Genomic DNA, 22,625 nt, shown 5'->3' with positions numbered 1-22,625 from the left:
ACAAACCTTCTAGTTCCAAACCTCAGCTTACACAGATGACCACACACAGACACATTTAGACTTTCATAAAGACGTACCAGGCTTTCCCCTTGTGGTATTTAGTATGTAACTAAACTCAAGCCACTCAAGCTCAAATGTAGGATAATAGAGGATTTCTCAGACATACATGAATCAATCAAATACAAAGCAAAAGAAATGTAATTCTGTCAACAGAGCAGGTGTTTCTCCACTCATCCAAGAGGCTTCTTCACTTCTGACTGGAGACTGCTGAGTCACTGCTTTATATCTGTCTGTGGGAGGAGCTAACCACACTCTAACTCACTCTTACTGAGTCTCCAGTCAGAAGTGAAGAGGCCTCTTGTATGAGCTGAGAATGGTCTTCACTCGAAAACTTTTGTCCAGGTGACAAAATTAGATCATCTTCTGCTGTGGATCCTACCTGGACGACTGAGGGATCACACAATCAAATACAACTCTGAGTAAAATAATGAGAAAACATTCACCTGGTTACAAGCTAATAGAAATCATAATATGACTCCTTTAATAAAATAACATGTCTGACCTACATGTGTGAGTGTCACAGGCCTGTTCCACTTGAAAATGCACTTTGCTTATTTTACACAAATGACACAATTGTATTTATTTTTTCTCTAGAAAAGAAAATGTCCCATCTACATGTTATCTTATCTTATTATGTAAACTTACACTTTAGACCTCTACAGTATGTTCTGTAAACATGTCTTTCCTATATTAGCCTGTCCCTTCAGGATTTTGCAGTGTTGCATTTGAAACTATTCCACAGAGACACATGTGGGTTATTCATGCAAACAGAAGGAGAAGTGTGTGTGTGTGTGTGTGTGTGGGGGGTTACCTGCCCGTCTGCCCCGGGGCTTGTGCCTCACACACGTTGGTGGTGTGATGCGGCTGGCAGAGTCATGACTGACACTGTAAAGTGTTTTTATTTAGGCTACAAGTCGCCCAAAAGCTCACATCAACTAAAAACAAGGCCCTTTCAAAATAAAACCCTCTGTATTGACAAGCTCCTGAAACCACCTTATTGTGAAAAGGTAACAAAGAGGGACAGCGATGTCCTAGGCATAAAATCTGCACTGACTTGAAACATACTTGTATACAGCACATGCAGTGTGTGGCCAAACATCTGACAGCCTACAACACACAACTGCATCCTCCTCCTGTTGGCTCATGAGCACAGGTGAGGGCAGGAGCAGAGATCTAAACCAGGACTAAACCAGAGTCCACAGGTGAGGGCAGGAGCAGAGATCTAAACCAGGACTAAACCAGAGTCCACAGGTGAGGGCAGGAGCAGAGATCTAAACCAGGACTAAACCAGAGTCCACAGGTGAGGGCAGGAGCAGAGTTTGAACAGTAAATGTGGAGCTTTGTGGTTGGACTCGGTGCCCTCATCACTGCAGACACTGCACTGATCCAACTGTCAGTCTCACACTCTGTCCTCCCCTCCGTGTGAACATGACCCTGACATACTTGAACTCCTCTACTGGAGGCAGGAACTCTCCACCTACCTGAAGCAGAGTCAACTTTATTAAATCATTTTTTTTGCAAAACCTTGTGACATCACCACGAATAACTGACTTTATAAGTTTTATAATCAGACAGACAGTACACACAGTTTCATTTTAACCACTGTACTGGAGCAGGACGCATTTGACTTTATTACATGAAACGAATCACACCAAATCGTATACTCCATAAGCACGTTTAAGCCATCTCTCTCTCTCTCTCTCCCTGCTCCTCCTCTCCCACACAGCCTCTCTGTCTCTCCTCACCCCTCTGCTTGGATGGCGCTCTTCCTCCTTCCTCTTCCTTCCTCCTCCTTCTTCTCCTTCTTCTCCTCCTCCTCCTCTTCCTCCCCCTCCTCCTCCTCCTCCTCTTGCAGCCTGCTTTGCTTTCTCCTCTGCTCCTCACTAGAGCTCTGGAGCTATTGATTTGTCAGCCAGTGTAATTCTCTGGGTCAACATGCTCCGGAGCTGAACACACAAATCAGTCTGGCCTCCTCCTCCTCTTCCTCTTCCTCCTCCTCCTCTGTACTCCCCCCAGCCTCCATGGTGCAGAGGCATGGTGCAGAGCCACTGGACTCCTGCAGTTTATCACCAGGAGCATAATGGGTGGACTAGAGCGTGTGGAGGAGCTGGGGTCTAAACAGCAGGGCTAGTTCAGGGCTATTATGCTGGCAGCAGTGGTTTCTCTAAAGATAATCCCGATCCATCACTGTGACGGCCACACATAAATAGCATGATGGAGCTTTTGGGACTGTCATTTAGGACGTCAGTAACTTTTCCAGGCACTATATGTTAACTGTGATTTAGTAAGGGGAAGTGCATATTATTTCTGCCTCTAAGCTGCTACTTCAGTGAGATTATACAGCGCGTGCTTCATGCCTCTTCTCCTAAAGGCTGTTGAATGGTAAAGTGCATTGCAAATTCACGTCTGGACATTTTCATCTAGGGGTGGGCGATATCTCGATATTTTAAATATATCAAGATATTTGGATATGGATTCTGACATATCATATATATTGATTATAATGCTCATATTCAGTTCTGCCTCTTCGCTTGTTTGTCTTCTCTGTGCTCTCAGTACCGCTATGAATGCTGAAAGTTGAAAGAAAATCTTCTAGCACCATGAAACTTTTCCACCATTTACAGTAGGGGTGCGTATTCGATTAAATTTTCTTAATCGATTGTCGGGAGAATTAATTATCGATTAATCATTAACGTTTTTTATATTAAAATGTATCATCATTATTATATCTGCACTTCTAATATGCATAAATAAATTCAATTTTACGACATATAAACCGTGACCACTCTAGAGCCACATCAGAACGTTTGAGATTATAAGATTTGCGCAAGTCTCACAGAAACGAAACTTAAACTGCAAGAAAAAAAACTGCTCTTGTGCGCTGATGCGGTTTAACTTCTGTCGAATTGAAGGACATGACTCAGTGGAATACAGGTTAGTGTGATCATATTTGCGTTTGTCAAAAGCAGGACACCGTACGGGGGGTGGGAGGTGGGGACTCGTGATCGACATTGAGCGACTCTCACCTGGCAAAACTTTTTCATGTTTTCGGTGTCCTGGTGAACTTTTTCCCACTGGACACCAAAACATATGTGCTGCTTTGTACACTGTGCACATGGACTCACACTTGTCCCGACCAGAACGAAAAGCGTGGAATACAAGTCATTGTTAAATACACATTTGTGCTTCGGCACGTTGCAGGCGGACTGACTGTTTGTGTCTCGCTCCTTCTGAGTGCAGAGAGACACATGTACAGATCCTTGTCTGGTCATGCTACGCACAGCAACCTGCATTCGGTTTGTCAATGAAAATTCTTAATGATCAATTATCGATTAATCAACTAATCTTGCCCATCCCGAATTTACAGACAAGACCATCAGCAGCACATCCTCATATTCCACCGAGTCGTGTCCTTTAGTCCGAAAGAAGCTGAATGGCATTAGCGGCAGGAGGAGTGCAGTGTTTATGCAAATGAGCCATGTGTTTTAAGTTTTGTTTTTGTAAAACGTAAACACATGTATTCTCAAACGGGCTGATGTGGCTCTAGAGTCGTTATGCTTTATATGGTGTAAAGTTTATTTATGCAGAAGATTTTAATCAATAATCTGCTGCAGTGTCACTTGTACAACAGTGTTTGGAGACATTGGGTTTGATCTGCAGTGGATTGTGGGAAACTTCATGGCTCCGTGCACTGGGGAGGAACATGGATCTATTAAAATAATGAACCTCCCGAGCTTCTTCTGCTAAAGGAGCTCATGGTTATGGTACGGTTAAAGAGTTAATGCAAAGATGAGCTTGAGTTGAGTTATTTTATTTATGAATGAAAAGAAGGAAATATGTATTAAGCCTATTTCTTTTATTTTACAGTTTAATTATTATTTATGTAATCAGGGATTTTTTGTAATCTTAAATGTGGTAGAAGCACATTGTTCCCACGTGAACTGCCTCTTGCATTTCAATAAAAAAAAGACTTTGTGGAATTTGGCATATTTGTTTTTGCAGTAGTTTTAGAGTGTTATTTTTCCTGTACAGATATCGAGATATATATCATATATCGAGATATAGCAAAATATATCAAGATATATTTTTTGCTCCATGTCGCCCAGCCCGATTTTCATCCATAATTTTGCTCTTTCTGACGGGGAGTTGTGAAAACTTTGAACATTGGGTTAACCAGCGCTGGTGAATCAAGGAGAAATGATTTTTTGGCTTTGGACTTTAATGATGACAGATCAGGGTAATACATAGAGGAAAACACAGCCGCCCGTGGCACTGGAGCGGCGCTGAGACAGGAGTGTTTCATCCAGGCTCCTGTGTGCAGTGATTGGACCCTCAGTCTGCGCTTCAGGACACGGGACAGGCGCGTGATAAATGAGGTCCTTAGTGGAGTTGCTCTCGGTGTGTCTGGAGCTTCTACATGCAAAAACTGGACTGGAAGTTTCATTGAAGTGGTTTTAGATGTCATCTGTGCGTGTTTGAATAATCTAGCAATCTCTCCTGGGTCTATTTGAACCCTCTTTATTGTCAGCTGTAAGATTTGTCTAATTCTCCACCCACAAGCCTTCATCACCCGTGCTCCCACACGACAATTCTCCCAAAAATATACAAAAACATGATACAAAGCTGTACCATACAACTTCACAAATCTGACACAATGTGCAGTAGTTTCAGTAACAGGATGCAATTGTGTTGTGATAGGGCTCTGAAGGGGGAGTGACTTTGCACGGGGAGCAAAGGGTGGGGGGGGACAAAGCGAAACAAACAAATTAGACTTGGACAAACTACAAAAGTAAAAAACAATTGTAAACGGTAATAGTAAATTTAACACATCACACCTATTTTCTCCTCATTGCACTGGCTCCACGTTTATTTTAGAGTTGATTTTATTGTTTGTTCTTATTTATTTTATGCTTTATTTTATTTAATGTGTTTTTACTGTGCCTAATGTGCGTAATGTATGTTTGGAATACTTTTAAAAGCAACATTTCAAAATGTCTGTCCATCCGTCTGTTCTTGGCATCTTTCTTGCCATCTCTCCGTTCTTGCCTTCTTTTTTGCCATCTTTCTTGCTGTCCCTCCGTTCTTGCCATCTTTCTTGTAGTCCGTCCGTCTGTTCTTGCCGTCTTTTTTGTAGTCCGTCCATCCGTTCTTGCCATGTTTCTTGTAGTCCGTCCATTCTTGCCGTCTTTTTTGCTGTCTGTCTTGCAATCTTTCTTGCCATCTTATTTGCAGTCCGTCCGTTGTTGTCGCCTTTCTTGTAGCCCGTCCGTCTTTTATTGAATTTATTTGCATTATTTATTTTTTTATTTTTATTGATTTGCTTATTTATTTTATGCCTTATTTTACTGAATGTGTTTTTAGTGTGCCTACTCTGTGCAGCACTTTAGAGACTTTGTGTTGGTAAAAAATTCTGTACAAATAAAGTTGGATTGGATTAAATCTAGAGCAAACATGGCGAGAGATTAGTGTCAAAATTACACATTTGAATACAATGTTTTTGGCAAATATAGCATTTTCAAAACAATCCAAGGTAGCAAGGTGCATTAAATCTGCACCAGAGTTGGCAAAAATCACGTCATGTCACTGATCCGCCATCTGAAGTCAAAAAAACGAGATGGTGCACTGGTTTCATGCTGCGCGAGTGTGTGATGATGGTGCAGATTAGAGACCTCGTTTCTGTCAGTCTTGTGTGGTTAGAGAAATGACTTCCCACCACAGGCGTGTGAATTACAGCTCTTACATAACAGATAACAAGCCTTCACTCCCATCATTCCCCCGTGGCCCTAGTTTCTACTTTATTATAATAATGTTGTGCTCTTCCACGTGTAATAATAACACATGGACATGATGATTGCTCTCATTCATCCAGCCTTCATAATTACTAATTCAGGCCTTTTTATCCGAGCGCGGTGTGTTTGGGGGCACGCTCCGAGTAACAGCGCTCATTAAAAGACCCGCACTTTTTTCATACGATTTCCTGGTTTAGAATGTAAACTTATGACGTAATGTATGTATGGAATACTTTTAAAAACATTACAAAAGGTTGTCTGTTCTTGCAGTCTTTCTTGCCATCTCTCCGTTCTTGCTGTTCTTCCATTCTTGCCATTTGTCCGTTGTTGCCGTTTGTCCGTTCCTGCAATCATTCTTGCCGTCTTTCTTGCAGTCCCTCCATTATTGCTGTCTTTTTTGCCGTCTTTCTTTCTTGCAGTCTGTCCATTCTTGTAGTCTGTCCATTCTTGTAGTCTGTCCGTTCTTGCTGTCTTTTTTGCTGTCTTTCTTGCCACCTTTCTTGCCGTCTTTCTTGCCGTCCGTCCGTTCTTGCCGTGTTTTTTGCCATCTTTCTTGCTGCCTTTCTCGCAATCCATCTGTTCTTGCTGTCTTTTTTCAGTCTGTCCTAGGGTTTGTGATATGGATAAAAAAATATATATCTTGATACATTTTGCTATATCTCGATATACGATATATATCTCTATCTGTACAGGAAAAAATAACCCCCTAAAACTACTGCAAAAACAAATCTGCCAAATTCCAAAAATGTCTTTTTTTATGAAAGTGCAAGAGGTTGGCAGTTCATGTAGGAACAAAGTGCTTCTACCACATTGAAGATTACCAAAAATCCCTAATTACATAAATAATAATTTAACTGTAAAATTGAAATAAATAATACATATTTCCTTCTTTTCATTCATAAATAAAACAACTCAACTCAAGCTCATCTTTGCATTAACTCTGTTATCCAAACCATAACCAGAACCATGAAGCTCCTTTAGCAGAAGAAGCTCAGGAGTTTCCTTATTTTAACAGATCCATGTTCCAGCAGTAAGGAGCACTGAGGTTTCCCACAATCCACTAATGATGATGATGATGAATGCTCAAACCCAACATTGTATAAGTTACACTTCAGCAGATTATTAATTAAAATTACTTCTGCATAAATACATTTTACATGACTAAACTTTACAACGTATAAAGCATAACCACTATGGAGCCACATCAGCCTGTTTGACATAATAATGTGTTTAATGCAGCTTTGTGTTTATGTTTTACAGAAACAAAACTTAAAAGCACATGGCTAATTTGCATAAACAGCGCACTTCTTGTTCCATTCGTGCGATTCAGCTTCTTTCGGACTAAAGGACACGACTCTGTGGAATATGAGTGTTCTCTCTGTGACAGAGGATGTGCTGCTGATGGTTTTGTCTGTAAATGGTGGAAAAGGTTTTTGGTTTTTGAAGCTTTTCACTGGCACCAACTTTTTGCATTCACGGTGGCAGTGAATGAGACACAAGCGAGCAAAATTAGGGAGGCGGGGTTGTGCGGGGGTGTGCACAGAGAAGGCAAACAAGCAAAGCGGCGAAATCAGAATTGAATATAAGCATTTTATTGATATATACTATCGATATTCTTGCTGTCTGTCTGTTCTTGCCGTCTTTCTTGTCTTCTTTCTTGACATCTTTCTTGACATCAATCTGTCCTTGTCATCTTTTTTGCCATCTTTCTTGCCATGTTTCTTGCCGTTTTTCTTGCCATCTTTCTTGCAGTCTGTCTGTTCTTGTCGTCTTTTTTGCCATCTTTCTTTCTTTCTTGATATCCATCTGTTCTTGCAGTCTTTCTTGCCTTTTTTCTTGCAGTCTGTCTGTTTTTGCCATCTTTTTTTCTGTCTTTCTTTGCCGTCTTTCTTTCTCATTCTGTATTTCCTCTGAGTGCTGTGTGTGTGGGGACGGGGAGGATGGAGGGATGGGGGCTGCAGGCGTCTGTTCGCTCACAAAGCTGTAAGTAACGGCGCTCATTAAAAGATCAGCACCTGGGCATTAGTTTGAGACAGAGGGTCAATGAAGCGTCTCCCATGGCGACCACTATCACCCTGCATTGCTTTAGTGTCTGTCAGAATGAGCTCAATTGGCCTATAGTTTCTGAATCTACTTTTTTTCACTTTAACCGTGTTTTCCCGTTACTGTTCAGGCCTGTTCTCCCCTATACAGACTTTCCCCCTTTAGTATATCATAGTATGTTTGTCTGTGATGCTCCTCTGTGTTTTTAAAAGAGGGGGTGTAACATTTCTCTGGGTTATTCATTGTTAACATGGACGTGCTATGCAAAATAGATTTTTTTTTAAGCTTTTTCCTTCTCATTTACCCTCTTGAAGTTGTATTTAGACTGATACATGTTTGAGTATTCTGTATTCTCCTGTATTTGGACCAATCAACCCCCATTTTCACGGCCCCGGTACACACTCACCATGACGTATTTCCTTCTCCAATTATATTTTCTTATTTTTTCAGATTTTCTTTAATTTTCTATCTATTAAAAGGTCTGACAGCATGCAGTGCTTTGTTACAGCGATGCCAACTCCCTTTGGGCACCATAGTTTTCTAGGGTGTGAGTCAGCTGACTTGTTTTTCTTAAGTCAGTTTAGATGAATATTCCAATTAAAAATGTCCAAATTCAAACATAATGATTCACTGGTGTCAAAGATTATAGCTAGAGAGCAGAGGCAAGCACAATAGGTTTTCTTAAATATATATTTAGATCACCGTGTTACCTTCTGTTGGTTTGAAAATGAATTAATCAAGAACAGCATATAAAAACAAGTTTAAGATCATTAAAACATGCACGAATGATTCAGAGATCCTCTTGAGACATGTTTTGAACTATACTGAGAGCTTTTTGGAGCTTTCTACCTTGTGATAATGTTATTCCCTCATCAAAAACATGCCTGAAGAGGTTTTAGATGTCATCCAAGCATGTTTGAATATTTTAGTGATCTCTCCCGGGCCCTGTTCAAACCCTCCTTACAGTTTGGAGTACGGTCCAATCCAAAGCTCAGCCCACAAGCTTAGGCTGTAATAGACTGACTTTTGATCACGACTTCGGTTTGTGTGTCAAACGATCTCCAAACTCGTATAATAGAGTTGAAACGAGCTTAACAAAGTTTATTCTGACATATATGTGTGTGCGCACGTGTGTGTATATAAAGTGTGTTTGTGTGTGTGTGTGTGTGTGTGTCTGTGTGTGTATATATATAATGTGTGTACATATAATGTGTGTGTGTGTATATATAATGTGTGTGTGTGTGTGTACATATAATGTGTGTGTATATGCATAGTGTGTATATAATGTGTGTGTAAGTGTGTGTGTGTATATATATATATATATATATATATATATATTATATATAATTATATATATTATAATTTTATTTATTTATTTTTTTAATAGAGATTGTAGAACAGCTGGATAGATATTTTATTTTGGGCACATTTATGTTTTTCTACCTGATTTCATGTTCAATGTATATTTCATTCATTTTATGTTTTATACATCGCAAAAATGCTCGTAAGGTAGCCTGATTCATCAGTCCGTTTCACTTCGTAGAAACCGTCTGACCTCGCAGTGTTAGGATTCATTTACTCGACGATAGGCAGGTACTTTTTTATTTTTTTTATTTAACCAGTCACTGGTATTTGGTCGTGACGTATGTAATGCGCCGCTAACGGGGTTAACTGGTATATTAAGATTTTCCAAACTCCCGTAGGAAGAAAGGCAATAACATCTTTCCCCTTGATGAAATTCGCCAAACATTCTCTTTATTCCGGGTTTAAATCCTCGATCTCGGGAATCGTTGACAACACTGAATATATGGCTCTTCATTGGTTGGCTGGTGCCCGGACTCGCACTTCCGGGGTTTTTGCACACCGTCTAGTGTATTTTGATTCCTGACCCAGTTCTAACCCTAACCCTAATAATGAAATTGAGCGGAGGAGGCACTAGGTGGCACCAGCCTGACTAGCTCTAAGGTACATAGTTGTAGGCTATTTTTATTGTCAGTTTGAAAGTTTTGCATAAACTAATCAATAACAAAGTGTTTTTTTGAGAGAGAAATGCTGAATAAAGGCATCGTGTAACTAGAAAAAAAAACATCTGAATAATAGTGATTTCAATATTGACCAAGATAATCATGATAATGTTTTTTTTTTTTTTTTTTTTCCCTTAATCCAGCAGCCCTACCACAAGCCTGCATCACCCTTTTCCTTATACAAAAGCAACTTCACAAACCCGATGAGTTTGATGTACAGTAGTTTCATTAGCGGGATTCATGCCAATTTTCATTGTGATGGCGCTCTGAAAGAAGGAGTGACTAAGTCTACGTTCAGACTGCAGGGCTTAACGCTCAATTCCGATTTTTTGTGAAATCCGATGTTTTTGCTAGGTCGTTCACATTTCCAATTAAATGCGACTTGTATATGATCCCCTGTGTGAACATTAAACGGCCCAAATGTGTCCCGCATGTGCACTAGAGACACGACTACGTCAACCGCAGCGAGCGTGCTCTGTTTATGGAAATTGTCCAAACATGGACGCAGCATTGAGCACCTGGAGATTTTAAAGTTCCTCTCGTACCAGAGCCAGAACATGAGCAACTTGTTTTAAGGAGGAGATTGAGAAGGAGAAGGACGAGGTTTTTGGCCGTGGTGTTTTGTGGGACAGTTGCAGCCACGTCTGTTGAAAGGAACGTGTGGATGTGGAGACGGAGCCAAGAGTGGTGAGTGGTGATGTGCTTCACTTCAATGACACGGAGTTCATTAACAGTTTTCACCTACTTCAGAGCAGAATAGTGACGTTTGTGGCTTGTTGATAATGTGTAGGTGGATGAATGCACTTTGGCCGTTCACACTGAAGTCACATGTCAAAAGATCAGATATGTATCGGTTTCAGGAGCACATATCCAAGTGGCCTGGGTCACATTTGAAAAAATTTGATCTGTGTCGTCATTAAAAGATTGGATACAGGTCACATAGAGGCCAAAAAATCGGATTTGGGTCACTTCAGGCTGCAGTGTGAACACAGAGAGCAAAGGGAAGGGAAACTCAGAACATCGTGTTTTCGGCGATTATAGCATTTTCAAAACGATAAAAGGTAACATGGTGATCTTAATATGTCATGTGTTAACAGTTAATACCCCATAGAAGTGCAATACTCCGTCTTTAAAGCCCACACACCTTCACCAGACTTACCCAAACTGCACCATGTCGACTGAAAGGGTTAGTCTCTGCTCTGCCCTCACTGTTTACTCCTACAGAGGACACGCGCTCTGAGCCACTGGAGCCCGTGCCCATTTTCCGCTCGGTCAAACCGCCGACATAAAGCGTTTAAAAAAGAATAAACGACAAAAGTATAGCGCTGATGGATCTATCTGGCCCTGCTCTGCCCACGTTTCAAATTAGACGCAGTTTTTATCAGCCAAAGCACCGTCAGATTTTTGATTTAGATAAAGTGATTTTCATTGCACAATAATGGGGAGAGAGTAGCTAGCGGGCATGTCAGTTAGTGCCCGCCCACACCTCCTCCCTGCGCTGACCTCCAAACGCAATCTAACCGTTGGAGAAAATGTGAAATTTGAGAGACGCGTTGTAAGTTGATTTTCATTTATTTTATTATTTTTTTCAAATCAAGATTGAGTTCACAGTGCATATTTTAAACATAAACGATAAGAAGACTGTTAACGGCTCTGTTAATACAAGAACAGCATACATTTTGTTTGCTTAAAAGTCCTATATTAAAAAATGGACTCTTGCCAGCTTCAAGCCATGTGATGTTGTTCCTGCCTCAAAAACAGACCTGGAGTTGAGTTTTGTTTCATTCACACATTCTAGTATTTGAGTAATCCTGTATTATTAGACGAATGTTTACACTGAAACAAATCACTGTATTGGAAATGATTTGCATCCAGACACACCATTTTTGTGTCCGCAATCCTTCCCTATCCACACAGCTTTGCGCATATTTGTTTCTGTTTTACAGAAACGAAACTTAAAACCACATGATTTATTTGCATAAACTGAGCACTCATAAAACAGCTCACTATTGTGCGCTGATTCAGTTTAGCTTCTGTCGGACTAAGGCTCTGTTCACAGTGCAGCCTGAAGTGACCCAAATCTGATTTTTTTGGCCCCTATGTGACCTGTATCTGATCTTTTAATGACAGTCTGAACCACACAGATCCAATTTTTTCAAATGCGACTCAGGACACTTGGATATGTGGTCCTAAAACTGATACATATCTGATCTTTTGACATGTGACTTCAGTCTGAACGGCCAAGGCGCATTCATCTACCTACACGTTATCACATGGTAGACTTGCTGTGCCAAAGAGGTTGACTATTGTGCAGTAACAAGCACCTGTTACAAGCCAATACAGCCCAATGCCGACATGTTTGCTCAGGGAAATAAGCCGCCGAAGATGTGTTTCCTCCAGCGAGAGTGGCACAAGTAGGCGCTCACAAATGTACACAAACATTCTTCTCTTCATACGAAAATTGTTAATGAACTCCGTGTCACTGAAGTGAAGCACATCGCCACTCACCACTCTTGGCTCCGTCTCCACATCCACACGTTCATTTCAACGGACGTCGCTGCTGCTGTCCCATAAAACTCCACGGCCAAAAACCTCGTCCTTCTCCTTCTCAATCTCCTCCTTAAAACAAGTAAGTTGTTCATGTTGTGGCTCCGGTACGAGAGGAACTTTAAAATCTCCAGGTGCTCGATGCTGCGTCCATGTTTGGACAACTTCTGTAAACACAGAGACGCTCACTGTGGTTGACATCATCGTGTCTCCAGTGCACATGCGGGACACTTTTGGGCCGTTTAATGTTCACACTGGAGATCACATACAAGTCACATTTAATTTGAAATGTGAACGACCTCACAAATCATCGGATTTCACAAAAATAATCCGAACTGAGCGTTAAGCCCTGCAGTCTGAACGTAGCCTAAAGGACATGACTCAGTGGAATATGAGTGTTCTCTCTGTGACAGAGGGGTGTACTGATGATGGTGAGTCTGTTCTGTGCTTCTATACGTCTGCAGGTTGTACACACAGACACACGTTTATATGAATGGACATATATTCTAGCCTCTTAGTTTTTTGGCAGTGAATTACTTCGCGTTGCACAGACCTACATCAGAGTATCAGTGTTTTCAGGCGTCCACACAGTGCTGGATCAGATCTGTACTCAGATTAATTCATGGGAGCTGGAGGCAACAGATCGTTCCGTCTCTGGAGCTGTTTTCAATTGGATTCGTGTGAAGAAGGACTCAGCCTGTATATGTATTACTTGTGTGTAAAATATGTATGAATGAATGAAACAAAACACAACTCCAGGTATAACTTTGGGGAAACATTATAACATAGATCAGAAAATAGCATAATATAGGCCCTTTAGCAGCGTAAATGTTGCTCAGTCCCATTTCTGATATGTACAGTTCTGATGCCTTTAAGCAAGACATTTCAACCACTTCTCTTATATATGTGGACTGGACTGTAGTTTTCCTGGCTATTTCTTACCTCTTGCAGTTAAATGCCTCTCCTCATCTGTGCCTAATCTAAATCGGACTGCTCTGGTACATACAGCGGGTATCGAGTATCGGCTTCTCCAGATGTGTTATTGGGATCTTTGAGATTCGATTCACTACACCTCAGTCGCAGCTCTCAAGTTTACACATTTACCAAAATCGGTTTAAATTGGACTAGGCCAGTTATCCAGTTTACCATATTATACTGTTACGATCTCATGCTGTAATACAGGAAGTGCTCCATTGTGTTTTTAAACTCTATACACCTTCACTAGACTCATTTGGATATTTTCAGCACTAGAATCCCCTTTATCTACTGAACTAACAGTTAAAAGGTAGCTGATAACTTGAATTCTTATGAGCATATCAATATATCACATATTTAATGGGATGATACAGTATGGATATGCTGCTGTGGGAGTATTTTTTGGTATATTTTATTAAATTATTTTGTGACAGCTACAGTTTTGTTGCATGTTTAGAGGAAGGAAACTTGTTTATGCGACACATTTGACATATTCACTGTTTTGAGGATTAAAATGGGCTTTTTTCTTATGAACTTTGCACAAGAAGTGGTTTAACAAAGACTTTTAGTTTCACAGCCATAATTTAGCCTTTATTTTTTATTAAACCATATCAAATTGAAAGTGCACTGTTTGGAGATATGTATCATATTGTAGCCTATGTATTGTATCGGCAACTTCTTAAATGATACCCAACCCTAGCGTTAAGACATTTTATAAATAGATAAATATCTGACCATTTATCACCATGTTGTATAATGTCTGGATTTTTCATGTTGTGTAACACAGGACCTGTTAAAGCCAACTGGACTCTGTCGTAGTAGCATCTGTAATTTAATAAATGCAAGTTAATAAAAACAAGTTTAATGCTGTACTGCGTAGGGATGCAACTATATAGTTTTCCCATGATTTGATACGTATCTCAATACATGGGTCACGATATCGATTTGATTTCATTACATTTTAAGACACAAAAACAAAAAAAATCAACTGTAATCTTTTCTGCTAATGAGTAAAACATACTATATATTAATGAAATGATATTAATGAAACATTACAGACAATATATTACAGCACAACTGCTGTACAACTGGAGTTTGTATGTCAAGTGTTTTAGTTCATTTGGCTCAGTGATTTACAGCTCAGAATTTGTATTCAGTGAAAATAAGAACAGAGTTTCTCAGGCTGTTGTATATTTTATAATAGAGCCAGTCTACTCCTAATACAGACTGTAGGGGAGCTACACTATCAGACTCACTTTTTTGATGATTATTTGATAGTTTCTTCTCCTCCTGAGTCTCACTGTGTTCACATGCCTGTGTCCGCGCTGCTTTGCCTCGTCTCCAGCAGCGACAGTACGTAGCTCCTCCCACACTGCCCACACAACGCTCTCCCATCCTCTGGACACTCTCAATGGACAGTTTTCTGACTAAAACTTATGAGACAAAGAGAAAAAGATTGTGTATATCGAGAGTCGCGTCACGGGTGCTAATATGAGGGCATTTAATTAAAGCTTATGTGAAGCCAACAGTGATTCTAAAATATTTAAAAGTTCATATTTTTGTCATTCCTGGGTTCTTCAATGTAAAATAAAAGAGTGAGTGAAAGGTCAAACCCTCCTCTGTTAGAATATTCAGCTGTAAATCCCTGTGGAGCTGTTTTCTGCTGCATCTGACCAGGACGCCAAGAGAACAGTTTTCCTTTCAGACTAAAATAAATGACGACGCAGAACGCATGGAGGGACACGAGCATATGGACTGAACATGTGTATCAAATCATGAGACTAGTTTTGAACGATTAAATATTACCGTATTGTTCAGACTATAAGTCACACTTTTTTTCACGGTTGTGTGTTTCCTGCGACTTATACTCCGGTGCAACTTGTATATTAAAATTTTCAGACTGACAGCCGCGAGAGGCTCTAGGTATCAGTTTTCTGCTCGTGTCTCCTGCAGAAAAAGCCTATGTCCTGCTGCAAGTAATGGAATCTGCAGCAGAAAATGGTAATCGAGCAGCAGAAAGTTTGGAGTGAGCGAGAAATTTGTGAGGGACTGACAGAAAGTAGATATAGAGAACACAGCTTCACGACAACTGGGAGGATGTACCATGCAACTTTCGTGGAAGTCACTGGATGACAAAGCCTGGACTTCAATGACAACCAAAGTTGCCCGGAGTTGCTCAGAAGTGACACAGAGGATAAAGAATTCAATGCATTCAATGGATTTACTGTATTTTCCGGGCTATTAGGTGCTCTGGATTATAAGGCGCACTGTCATTAAATGGTTTATTTTTGAACTTTTTTCACAAATAAACCGCACTGGACTTTTAAAGGAAACCCAACAGTGTGATGGGTGAGTGGTTTTGTTTTGTTTGTGGCGTTCGCGGTGACTCTGGGCTTTGTTCAGTTGTGGCGTGTAGGGAGGGGGCTGTCTGGGACCAACGGATTGTCGGCGTGTTCGTAGTGACTCAGTTGTTCAGTTGTGTCTAGAAGCGGCACATTGCACTTGCTGTTTTGGTTCATTCCTTCATTCCGTTCCTCGTCGGCGTGGAGTGATGAGTGTGTCTGTGGGTGTGTTTCGCCGTGCGGTCGCTGTCTGCTCCGTGTGTTTGTGTGTTCTGTGGGTGGTGCGGCTTTGTAGTTTACTGAAGTCGTGTTGGGACACCCGAGTGGATTCGTGTACAGGGCGCTCTGGATTGTGGGGTGCGCTGTCATTTTTTGATGGGGTTTGATGGGGCTTAAGATCACGTCTAATAGCCCGGAAAATCCGGTAGTGATTTGGAGTGAGATGGAGAGTTTGGTAAACTTATGTTCTGATGTTTATGTTCTAGTTATCTGAATAATTGTTAATATGTTACGTGAACATATTAACAATTATTCAGCCTGTTGTTCTTTATTCTGTTGTTATTACTACAACTTGCCTTTCAAGATAAAATGTTGGTTCCTGGTCCCTGATTTTATAAAATAAATTTCCCCCAAAATGTGCGACTTATAGTCCGGTGCGACTTATGTTTTTTTGTCTTCTTCATTGCACATTTTTTGGCTGGTGCGGCTTATATTACAGAGCGATTCATAGTTAAAAAAATACGGTGTATTGAATATCGTTGCATCCCTAGTACTGTGGAACATTCCAGACAAAACAATAATCTCTACGAACACAAGGCGAGACATCCATCACCTTTAAGCAAAATACAACTCCAGTTATATTCGTCATGAGGGGACAACAATTTAACACGTACCTTTAAATACCTAGCACCTTTTCTCGTTTGCTCATTTCAGTCTTTCTAATTGCGGTTTGGATTAGCTCTTGATAGATCTTGCCGCCCTCTGTTGCTGCTGAGAGGATAGACGGAGGAGGCGGGGGGCTAATGCGGCATGACGAACGATGAGAGCCGTGCACCCAAACCAAATAACGCCATTAGGCCTGCTTTCACCTATAGGAGCTGTGAAATGACCTCCCTGAGCTGCTCTTAAACAGATTACCGCTGCTTACCTGGATAATCACAGGAGCCAATCAGATTACTGTAATGGTGCTGTGTTTTCACATAGTAACAGGCCCACTTCAGCATTACTGGAATAACAGGATTAGAAAGGCACAATATGGAGGAGGTACACATGTTCAGTCCTTGTATTTGAAGGAGACATGCTCTTTTTCTAGTGCTTGGTAATATATTCTGACATACCTGGGTCATATTTACTTTATTTTTCATTGCAAGAGGCAAAATTCCTCAACATGCCTTAGTACTGGAGCGACTGACTTACGTTTCAAGGTCCACTGTGTAACTTTACTCCATGGAGATGTTGGAAATGTTTCATAGTGTGGTTTTAACCTTTCTGTCTCCATGGAGACCAAACCAGCCTAAGTTAGAGATCAGATCTGTGGAGAGGCGACTCTGCTCACAGTCAGAATGCCTGGTATTTTTGAACTATGAAACCACCCGTAATTGAATAAATGTAAGTTAGATCTGTTTCATGCCATACTGGCCATGTTTACACGATTTTTTTTATTTATTCTGAATTAATTCAGGCAAGTTTATTTACAAGTTTTGTTACGGCCACAGGCCTCTAGCTCCTCCTACAGCTATATATGTTTAAAATCTGTGTGCGTGCAAGCCTCCAACTGCAGATGGCTGTGATTGTAGGATTCAATTTAAGATGGCACCTGGATCCCCTCCTGCTGATTGGTGGAAGCGATAACACCTGGCCAATCCTGGGCCTACACCTGGTGTGGACTTGCCTGCCACCTTTGTTGTGTCTCTCGGGGTGTATTTTGTTTGAGACGCTCGAGTCCTTGTGACTTAGAGACTGGTTTTGTTTTTGTGTTGTCGTTTTGTATACTTTGTCTGTTTTAGTTTACTTCAGTTACATCCATTTTGCTACCCTGTTTAGAGCCTCTTTTTGTTAATTGTTAGAAATATCATCTTCTGTTAGCTTCACCTTAACAGTTCTTTTAAATAAATCACAACTTTAATTTTACCATTTTTAAATCTTGGTTAGTTTGTTACTTCCCCCTGTCCCTAGCAGAGCTGGGTCATAACAGTACAGCACAATTCATACACAAAGTCATTCAAGGTGCTTTACAGAATAAGAAATACATTAAAATCACAATAAAAACAAATCAAAACATAAATAATCATCATAAAATTAAAGATTAAAATGAAAAAAAGAGAGAGAGACACTAACATGTCACAGATGGACTTTAGTGCTCGGCCATGGAGACACTTGTACAAGCAGAGCTGCTTCTATTCTCTGAGCCACAGGAGCCAGTGCAGAGACCTGAGCACAGGACTTATGTGCTCGTACTTCCTAGTTCTAGTCAGGACCCGAGCTGCAGCGTTCTGGATGTTCTACAGCGTCTCGCAGCTCGTTTGGAGAGACCAGTGAGCAGAACATTACAATAGTCTAACTCGGAGTTCGTAGTTAAAATATTCTCCTTCGAGTTTACATGGAAATAGTAATTCTGAACTGAGGTTTACATGGAAAACTTGTTAAATCGCCTTTATTTAATTCTGCTCAGGGTCTGGGGGTGGGGATGGATTTTGGTTGGACAGAGACACAAATGTATTTACATCGACCGGAAGAAAACACACACTTCAGCTGCTATCAACTTTTCTGTCATCTCGGTTTGTCGTTACGCCACGGACACAAACACGATCCAAACTTTTTTCAGAAGTGGTTCTGAGGATAATTGAGCAGCAGCTGTAGAATTCTCTCATCACGCTTTATCTCTGTCAGATGAGGAGGAGAAGAGAAGAATGTCGGAGAAGGAGGAAGAAGACAAACTTTTTGAGTTTGAGGCTGTTCCACCTCAGCCCACTCCCACATCCCGTTCACAAATCCAGAGACGTGGATGAAAGTCCGAAGCCAGGACTGGTGGAGCCAGATCATCTGGATCGCATCAGAAAGGCGACACAACAAGCATGAACTGAACCACCAGAATAATTTTTAAGAAGAATAAACGTTAAACATGATCGAGGAATAAATGAATTAGACTTTTAAATCGGAATAAACCACCCACTTACTTCAGAATTAAGTATAATTCTGGATAATCATTTTCATTAAGAATTAAGTGTTTACATGGACTTTTTATTCAGAATAAAATAATATTTATTCTGAATTAAAGCTCTTATGTAAACGTGGCAATTGCGCAGCATTCGAAGCAGAGCGATGGCATATCCTTAGAAACGAGATGACGGGCCCCCAGCTGAAAAGTTGCGCAGTGCACCTTTTAAAAAATGCTTGCCTGGAATCCCAGACTGATATATCTATTTTCTATACACCCCGCACCCTCCATCGTGTCTCAAACCAGAGCCAAAATAATCTTCCAATCAGATTTGAAGCTCATTGGTCATCCATCAACAAGAACAAAATCAAATCCACTTCAGATGAACAGAAAATCGAAATCGAGTTTGACATTTTAGCATCGTGACAGTAGCCCAAAGAACACTTGGATCGATTTGTCTCTAAATTAAACTAGTATTCAAACTGCAGAGGACCTAACATCACCAGAAGCAGCACACGTACCACAGTTTCAGAAACCCTGTATTGGTGTTTTTCAGATTCAGTTTTCCTGTTGTCATGAAATACCCTAAAGCTAAACTCACAAATGTTAAACCTGATCATTTCTATTTTTAAACACACTGTATTACAACAAAACCCTGAATTTACTAATATTTATTTTAGCTGCCCCATCTGTTTTAAATAATATTGTCCTGTTGTGATGTCATCTGAAACCCTGCGTTAGTGTAAATCTGTCTCCTAATGTTTCTATCACTTCTCCAGGAGCGTGACGGGATGCGTGGGATCCTGGAGTCGTACGACAGTGAGCTCGGAGCGACAGAATACTCCCCACAGCTCAGCAGACGAGTGAAGGAGGCTGAAGATCTGCTGCACAAGACCCAGAGCCACAACACTGAGATGGAGGTAGTCGGCTGGAGCTTTGTTTCTCACTGCTGTTATACCTAGATAACGCTTTACAGTATTTGAATAGATTCGTAGTTTAAACTGAGCTGGACAAAGTTCAGAATTCTGTGGTGGAGTTTGCCGTGTAACTGTCAGATTACAGATTTTTTAAAATCTGGTTTATAGTTAACATCCCTGTAATACATGCATCACAAATTTCAGACTTCTGGTCATCACGCAATGCACACTGGGAAGGATTCTCCAAAAAAGTGAGCATCAAACCTCCATGTTTGATTTCCCAGTGGGATGTGTCTATTGTCAAAGTCGACCTTTTCTAGTCTTTTTAACCATATCACTTTTGTTTCTGGTTCTGATATTGTTATATTTTAGTTCTGGGATTCGAACATCACAATTGTGTGGTTGTTGGATCCTAACAGCGGAAAACAGATCGAGTAATAGGCTTTGGAAGTTTGCAAACTCCATAACTGCAAAAGGGAATGAGATGTTTGTGACTACAAACTAGGGGTGTGCAAAAATATTGAAATATCGATATATTGTATCGTTTAATGTGATGATACACTATCGATATTGTGAGCTGCTGTATCGATATATCGCCAAGGGTATTTTTTTGGTATATTTTACTAAATTATTTTGTGACAGTGCCACGGTTTTGTTGCTTGTTTGGAGGAAGGAAACTTTTTTATGAAACACATTTGACATATTCACTGTTTTGATGATTAAAATGGGTGTGTTTCATATTAACTTTGCACAAGAAATGGTTTAACAAAGACAGACTTGAGTTAGGCTTTATTTTTTATTGAACTGTATCAAATCAGTTTGAATATATCGTATCGAATTGAAAGGTCACTGTATCGAGATATGTATCGTATTGTGGCCTACGTATTGTGACATGTACCGTATCGGCAACTTCTTAATGATACCCAGCCCTACTACAAACCTCCGTTCAAACTGTTTCCCTTCCCAATATCATTGAAAAATAGTGAAAGGTGGAGGCGATGGGCAGGATTGATCCACAGGAAGAACCAAAAAGGAAACATTTGGCTGCCTAAATCACCCCAAGTTTGCAGTGAACATTTTGTATGTGGAGAGACAACAAAGCAAAATCCTGATCCCTTGCTCCACCTTGGTTATGAATTTAAAAAGTCAGCACCAAAGTAAAAGGCACCAGCTGTTCACCAAGAAACACCTTCCACTGCAAAGAGACCAAGACGTGATGTTACTGTAAAACCACAAGAACAAGAAAGTGCAGCTCAGTCTGTTTGTCTTCTGCACCCCTCGATTAACAAACAGGATCCCACTTTGTTGTCGCTCCACATACAAAATGTTCACTGCAAACTCCAGATGATTTCTTACTCAGCTAAATGTTTCCTTTTTGGTCCTTCCTGTGGATCAGAACTGCCCATCACCTTCACCTTTCATTAGTTTTCAATTCTGTTGGGAAGCGAAACACGGAGGTTTGCACTCAAACACATCTGATTCCCTTTTGCAGTTATGGAGTTCACAAAGTTCTGAAGCCCATTTTCCGCTGTTAGAACATCCAACAACCACACAATTACGATTTCCGAATTCCAAAACTAAAATATGACAATATCAGAACCAGAAACAAAAGTGATACGGTCGAAAAGACTTGAAAAGATCGACTTTGACAATAGACACATCCCACTGGGAAAACAAACATGGAGGTTTGATGCTCAATTTTTTGGAAAATCCTTCCCAGTATGAATTGTGGGATGACCGGAAGCCCGAAATTTGTGATGCATGTATTACTGGTCTTATCCACATGAAACAAAAACTAGCTTCCAAAAATGGTGCCATTGTTTAAAATCAAAGATGTGATACTTGTCAGTTGAAAGGACTTTCTACCATAAGATTAATATGACAAGTTTGTGGAGTGAATAGGGCAATGTTTGAATATTTCTTTCAAAAAACAATGAATTTCCCGTAGTTATACAGAGCCCTGTCCTTCATCTGAAATTATTACATGATCAAATAGGAAGGGTGGTTCTTATTTGTCCAGCCAGAACCACACACTTTGACAAAACTTTACAAAGCGGCTCTGCACCAAACTCTTATTTATCTCAGGTAAAAGAAGTTAAAGTTATTCTGAATGATTCAAGAACATGTTTTACAAATTAGCAGCTGTGGTTGGAGGTGGTTGAAAGGTGAGCGAAAGGGTCTGACTGTAAAAGTAAATCAAAATGAATAGAAAAGGTCGTAGTGGGTCAGAAGTAGGTCTGTACAAACAGGAACTTGTGGTGCAATGGTGTTTAAAATACAGGGTCATAAAGATTATTCGTATACTTACAACAAATATATACAAAGGATCGGTATGTTTTTGACCAGACAACAACATAATGGATAAAGTCAAAATGTCTTCTTTAATTCACTGAAAGCAGCTCACATAACACAGACGTATGACTGCGCCTCTCTCTGTGCCCAGGCCCAGCTGACCAAAGCCCAGGAGGAGTGTGGCTCTCTGCGGCTGCAGCTCCACACCGTGAGTAGATGTGCTCTGTGTAATCTCATTATACTGACATTAGCCCCGGACTGACCCGTGACCAACTCTCCACTCCGGCCATGTCTGCTCTGCATCACACCAGGCCAGCTTTGGGGGAGTTTAGTGCACTGGGCGACACACCCATATGTCCGCTTTAAATGAGATGGATGTTTGCTGCGGAGAATTTTGGACAACAATGATAGTTCAGTATAGACGGGGAGCAGCTACAGAGACTGGAGGGCACCTAAGAGAACATTTTGACCTCCATAAA

The 22,625-nt window shown here is 40.6% G+C and overlaps 1 protein-coding gene across 1 annotated transcript in view; it reads left to right on the top strand.

Moving 5' to 3' along the window:
- Nucleotides 1–22,625, top strand: part of mad1l1 (mitotic arrest deficient 1 like 1) — a 237,739-nt gene that overhangs the window by 81,206 nt on the left and 133,908 nt on the right. Inside the window, exons 12-13 of the mRNA XM_055158345.1 lie at nucleotides 19,717–19,857; nucleotides 22,298–22,354. Coding sequence (XP_055014320.1) covers nucleotides 19,717–19,857; nucleotides 22,298–22,354 — 198 coding nt within the window. The remainder of the gene's footprint in view (nucleotides 1–19,716; nucleotides 19,858–22,297; nucleotides 22,355–22,625) is intronic.

This window comes from Boleophthalmus pectinirostris, unplaced genomic scaffold (genome assembly GCF_026225935.1).
Source record: "Boleophthalmus pectinirostris isolate CB_2022bp ecotype Guang Dong unplaced genomic scaffold, ASM2622593v1 HiC_scaffold_22, whole genome shotgun sequence".
Lineage (NCBI taxonomy): Eukaryota > Metazoa > Chordata > Actinopteri > Gobiiformes > Gobiidae > Boleophthalmus > Boleophthalmus pectinirostris.
This window is presented reverse-complemented; position numbering and strand designations above follow the sequence as displayed.